Genomic DNA, 6,348 nt, shown 5'->3' on the forward strand with positions numbered 1-6,348 from the left:
AAGTGGAGCATGTAAAAGGTAAAGGAGATTAGACAGTGTGTGTACGTAACTGACTGCATAATAGAGCAAGAAAAATAGACAGAAAGTCGTGGACACAGCAAGGTGAGTACATTAATGCAATTACTAGTAATTTAATTTTTTTATGATCTGTTGTGTTATTTCTTTTATCATTTTTTATGACTCAAATTCTAAAATAACAATCCAGGAAGCAACTTTCAGTTTTGTTTCTGCGTAAGAGTGAGTGGCCTGCTTTCAACTGGGTAACAAATAAAATAGTGTAAAGTTATTTAAAACTTAATTTATTATGAAAGAATGCATGTAATTTTATCATATTCTTAAAATGAATTATGTTATGTAAAATGACATTATATAAAGATAATTATAAACTGTACAACATGCAGTCACCAAAATGTAAAAATCTTGTAATGGTTAAAATTAGTAAAGCATGATTTTATTACAGAGACTGACCACTCGTAAAAATACGAATGGAAGAAATTGTAATTCATATAATAATGCAATTCAAAAATCATATGCAAAAGAAGGCATTTGACTCTCAAATTATCCGGTGAATTCAACAGCTAACATGAGCAGACAAGCATTGCATGTTTGGTCAAAGCCATTTTCAGACACACAATACTAAACATTGCAAGAAAAAACAGTAATAGCAATAGTTTCGTCAATTGCATCCTTTTTGCTTAAACACGTCAGGATATTTGTCTTACTCCAACCGCACAATATTCCTATTCGCTGCAACGCACTTTAAGGACTGGTAGTCACCCGTACATAGTGTCTGTAAAACAATAATTTTTAATATTTTCTATAAAGTGTATGCAGTATGCGACAGGGTTGTAATTGCATTACAATGAGTCACTGAAGGCTGGATGCTTGTTGTGTCCAATAAAATACCATTAATAAAATATTATTTGAGCAGAACTGTTAAATTCATAGGTGTACACATCACAAATTCAATCATTCTAAATCTGTTCTTTTTAGCAGAAGAAACAACATTAAAAACAACAACACTATGGACTTTGGATTTTTCACAGATGACAGGTTGTTTGATTTTTTCTGCCGAAATAAGACAAAGATGTCTACAATAGAAGAGCCGCTGATGTTTCTCCGACATCTCAAGGACAATAGACTCATTACAGATGAGCTCTATGTAAGGGTGATCTTAAAATTTCAGACCAATAATGTATCACTATAGAAGCAGAAAAGGTTTCAAATTTGACGTTTTTGCTTCTCTTTTTTGAAGCAAAGGCTTGAGGACACTGGTGACGATAATGGTGTGTATTGTGCCTTGGATTATATTGAAAAGCATGGAAAGAAGAATGTTAGAAAGTTCTGGCAATGTGTGGACCAGGAGCATATTTTACAGCGTTACTCTCAACTCTCTGAAGTCACTGTAGCCCTGAAGAACTGTGAGAAATCTTGCTCGTCTCCATCTGAGAGTGGTTTTATTGTAATATTTCACTGAGGTCTTCAGCATTGCTGATCTATTTTCTAATTCTAGTTTCTAATTTCTCAGCTCTTAAGAGTCAGACAAACAGAAAAATTAGAGAAAGAGCTGAGGATCGAGGCACAGGAAAAGAAAGAGAGACTAAAAAGAGAAGGACAGAGAGCAACTCTGTGAGTGACCAAGCTGGACCATCATCGCAAAGCACTAACAGCCAGAAGACGACAGATAAACACGTGAAGAGAGGTGAGTTCTAAATCAGATAATTGATTGACCACTCTATCTTTTTATCTGTCTGTCTCAATAATTACATTAAGTGTTGAAACCATTCTGTTTTTTATTTTGAAAAATTATCCAGAACTTCAGAGCCCTCCAGACTCCAGTACACAAGAGTCGTTTTTCTGTCCGTCCTTGCATAGAAAAGCAGGTTGCTGTTAAATTTTATACGATTAAACACCTTTTGGCATGAACACACATTTGCTGGACACTTTGTGTGCATTCCCACCATTATTCATAACAAAAATGAAACATACAGTAAAATAATTTGTTCATTTTAATTAAATGCTTTTCCCCCTCTTCTCCCAAAGAGGATCTCTGGAACATGCTTGAACACGCGAGATGGCTTCCTGTCACATGTGGGAACGAAAAGGCCTTATTGGACAGAGAAGCATTGAATAATAGTAAGTTATCCTCAATGTTTAAATATCTCAAAGCAGCATAACCTTCTTTCTCAAGGCATTATAACATTATAACAATAAAGAGTCCTGCATTTATGCTCTTTTGTTTTAGTCTCCATAGTTGTTCTAAAACAGCATTTTTTAAATTTCCTTTGTGTACTTTTTTCCTGACATCTAAAATAATTAGTACCATATACAGGCATATTACTATTAGGATTATTTTAGGTGTGCATTTAATTGACACAAAGTGGGTTAAAGGAATAGTTCACCCAAAAATAAAAAACTGCTGAAAATTGACCCTCAGACCTAATGAATGTTCTTCATTGGAACAGATTTGTAGAAATTAAGCATTACATCTCTTATACTCACCAATGGATCCTCTGCAGTGAATGGGTGCCATCAGAATGAGAGTCCAACAGCTGATAAAAACATCACAATAATACACAAGTAATCCACATGACTCAATCAGTCCTTATGTGAAGTGAAAAGCTGTGTTTTTGAAAGAAACAAAATCATCATTTAAGACGTTTTTATTCTGACAGCACCCATTTACTGCACAGAATCCACTGGTGAGCAAATGATGTAATGCTAAATTTCTCCAAATCTGTTCTGTTGAAGAAACAAACTTGTCTACATCTTTTACGGCTTTAGGGTGAGTACATTTTCAACAAATATCTTTGAGTGAACAATTCCTTTAACAAAATGTATTTTTCAGATGTTACAATTGCCATAAAACCGCAGTTTTTACAATGTGATCTATTGTCATTCGGGTTTTGTTGTTGTTGTTGTTTTGTGTGTGTGTGTGTGTGTGTGTGTGTGTGGCATTATAACATTATAACAATAAAGAGTCCTGCATTTATGCTCTTTTGTTTTAGTCTCCATAGTTGTTCTAAAACAGCATTTTTAACATTTCCTTTGTGTACTTTTTTCCTGACATCTAAAATAATTAGTACCATATACAGGCATATTACTATTAGGATTATTTTAGGTGTGCATTTAATTGACACAAAGTGGGTTAAAGGAATAGTTCACCCAAAAATAAAAAACTGCTGAAAATTGACCCTCAGACCTAATGAATGTTCTTCATTGGAACAGATTTGTAGAAATTAAGCATTACATCTCTTATACTCACCAATGGATCCTCTGCAGTGAATGGGTGCCATCAGAATGAGAGTCCAACAGCTGATAAAAACATCACAATAATACACAAGTAATCCACATGACTCAATCAGTCCTTATGTGAAGTGAAAAGCTGTGTTTTTGAAAGAAACAAAATCATCATTTAAGACGTTTTTATTCTGACAGCACCCATTTACTGCACAGAATCCACTGGTGAGCAAATGATGTAATGCTAAATTTCTCCAAATCTGTTCTGTTGAAGAAACAAACTTGTCTACATCTTTTACGGCTTTAGGGTGAGTACATTTTCAACAAATATCTTTGAGTGAACAATTCCTTTAACAAAATGTATTTTTCAGATGTTACAATTGCCATAAAACCGCAGTTTTTACAATGTGATCTATTGTCATTCGGGTTTTGTTGTTGTTGTTGTTTTGTGTGTGTGTGTGTGTGTGTGTGTGTGTTTTCCAACATGACTTACACATTACAGTTATTTAAAGTGCCCCTATTATGAGTTATGAAAGGTTCATATTTTGGTTTTGGGAGTCCCCAACAACAGGTTGACATGCATGCAAGGTCAAAAAACACTTTCATTGTCTTATAATATGCATTTATTTTTACCTTATTTGCTCAAGGACTCCCAAACGATGCGCTCAAAGATTCATTTTTCCAAACCCATCCTTTGCGTGACGCTAATCTGCGGTGGTTGGTCTGATTGGTCGATTTCATTTCCATTTCATCAAGCCTGTAATGCCTGATAAAGCAATGTTTGTGAGCGCAGTGCTGCCTTGTGTACAGCCGTTACCGGGAAAACAGCTATTTTTACCGCTCCAAAAGCGGCACCTAGTGGCAAAGAATGAATTTGCGTATTTTGGCCACACAGCTTTTCTTTTACTTGTGGATTATTGTGATGTTTTTATCAGCTGTTTGGACTCTCATTCTGACGGCACCCATTCACTGCAGAGGATCCATTGGTGAGCAAGTGATGTAATGATAAATTTCTGATGAAGAAACAAACTCATCTACATCTTGGATGGCCTGAGAGTGAGTAAAATTGCAGCAAATTTTCATTTTTAGGTGAACTATTCCTGGTATATTTAAATAAAAGGCAAATTTTCACGTTGACTTCAATGCAAAATCCATATACAAACACTCAAACTAGGTTCACAAGTGGCAAACACTGTAATCACAAGTAATTCCCTGTAATCTCCCTCCATCAGCGGATCATCCCCTTCACTGACTGCTGAGGCATCTGACACTGAAACACAAGCATTGCTGCCCTCAATGTCATTCATTCATGCTGACTGAACATCTCCATAGAGAGCGGGTTCGCTTCAGTCCAAACAGCCCTAAATAAACACGCATATCATTCAAACGATGAGATAAGAAAAATACATATATAGATATGCCTAAAAATATGCCACAATCAGTTTCTCCATTGAACTCTCTCTATGGGCCTGAGCTACACCATGTTCAGTGTGACTCAATCCACCTGAGTCCTTAATAGGATCACCAAGCAAACATGTTTTGTTGACAGGACCAAGTGCTGCCACCTTTATTTGGCCCGAGACAAACACTGTCCGCAGTGAGGACTAACATGAGGGTTTAATTCATATAACACAATCTTTGACTGGAAAATACAACTTAAAACACAGATTATGTATGTGTGCATAAGCCAAATTAGTAAACTGTAGAGAATGCTCATTTTACTTTGCCAAAAGTAATTTCTTAAAAAGAGGACAGAGGGCAGCATGTTCACCCAATTCATCTTCCCCCAACTGAGTAAACAAAAAAAATGTCTCTAAATACGCAGTCAGAAGAACATAGACAGTTAAACATTCATCACTAGAACACCAGAACAACCACATTCCTCAACTTTAGTATGTGGCAATGAATTAATGTGAACCTTAAAGTGCCCCTATTATGGGTAATGAAAGGTTCATATTTTGATTTTGGGAGTCCCCAACAATAGGTTGACATGCATGCAAGGTCAAAAAACACTTTCATTGTCTTATAATATGCATTTATTTTTACCTTATTTGCTCAAGGACTCCCAAACGATGCGCTCAAAGATTCATTTTTCCAAACCCATCCTTTGCGTGACGCTAATCTGCGGTGGTTGGTCTGATTGGTCGATTTCATTTCCATTTCATCAAGCCTGTAATGCCTGATAAAGCAGCTTTAGTGTGTACAGCTGTTACCGGGGAAAGTGGGAAACATGTTTTTTCTGCTCCAAAAGCTGCACCTAGTGGCAAAGAATGAATTAGCATTTTCATTCAGACCAACGCGAAAATCGAAAATCTATCAAGTTTTCCCAGGTCTGCGCGCGCAATAAGTGGGCGGGCAATATGCTAATGTTTCATGTTGACGTCAACATGAAACGGCTTGGGATTCGTTTTAAAAACGACTCGTTTCAATGATTCAGAGTCGACTCTGTATTTTGAGAGACTATAACGTTATACACGGTGCACTTTCAGATTTAAAACTTTGCAGGATGTTTTCATTCACTTAGAGCTGTGTTACACACTGCATGAAAGGTAATTTTCAAAAATCCATAATAGGGGCACTTTAATATTCAAATACATTTTTCTAATTAAATGATGAAAATGATCTGACTTACACTATACATAGATCATTTACACAGCTGTTATTAACATATCAAAATTAAACTTTATTTTCAGGAAAGAGGGACTGCATAAAATGTGGAAGAGCAATGATCTCCCCTTATATATTTGAGAAAATGGGTGGAAAAGAATCATGCAAGTCCTGGAAAACAAGTATATTATGCCAAGGCACAACCCTCAAGAGTCTCATGGAGGTGAGAACAGGAAGAGTTGATGCTCATGTGTCTTAGTACTTGAATGCATTTTGTCCAAAATGAAACAATATATTTTCAATTCTGTGGCTTAATGGTAGTCTTTAAAATGAAACAAAACAAAACAAAAAGCTATTTCCATTGTGCTTGTCTAACCTGGGTTCTTTTTCTTTTCAGATGAATATTTTGGAGATACCTGAACTTGATGGAAAGTTTACCCTTCGCAAATGATGTGCCACGCATTATTTATTTAGCATTTTCAGTCACTTAATTAAATTATA

General features: G+C 35.8%; 1 protein-coding gene across 2 annotated transcripts; it reads left to right on the forward strand.

The window, feature by feature from the left end:
• Window positions 1-6,348, forward strand: LOC107748808 (uncharacterized). 2 transcript variants are annotated; one of them, XM_016563768.1, is made up of 8 exons: window positions 1-102; window positions 994-1,162; window positions 1,256-1,421; window positions 1,529-1,702; window positions 1,815-1,883; window positions 2,044-2,136; window positions 5,934-6,070; window positions 6,245-6,348. In XM_016563768.1, the coding sequence occupies exons 2-8, from the start codon at window positions 1,025-1,027 to the stop codon at window positions 6,296-6,298; spliced, it is 831 nt and encodes a 276-aa protein (XP_016419254.1). In that variant the 5' UTR covers window positions 1-102; window positions 994-1,024; the 3' UTR covers window positions 6,299-6,348. The 2 variants fall into 2 exon arrangements, with proteins under 2 accessions (XP_016419254.1, XP_016419255.1); XM_016563769.1 differs by having other exon boundaries at window positions 997-1,162.

Source organism: Sinocyclocheilus rhinocerous, unplaced genomic scaffold (assembly GCF_001515625.1).
Source record: "Sinocyclocheilus rhinocerous isolate Xijiao unplaced genomic scaffold, SAMN03320098_v1.1 scaffold950, whole genome shotgun sequence".
NCBI lineage: Eukaryota > Metazoa > Chordata > Actinopteri > Cypriniformes > Cyprinidae > Sinocyclocheilus > Sinocyclocheilus rhinocerous.

Excerpts from the sequence above, each read along its gene's own strand:
- LOC107748808 (XM_016563768.1), top strand. The coding sequence starts at position 1,025 with ATGGACTTTGGATTTTTCACAGATGACAGGTTGTTTGATTTTTTCTGC. Across the intron at positions 1,163-1,255 it reads TCATTACAGATGAGCTCTAT|CAAAGGCTTGAGGACACTGG; the intron begins GTAAGGGTGATC and ends TCTTTTTTGAAG. Across the intron at positions 1,422-1,528 it reads CACTGTAGCCCTGAAGAACT|CTCTTAAGAGTCAGACAAAC; the intron begins GTGAGAAATCTT and ends CTAATTTCTCAG.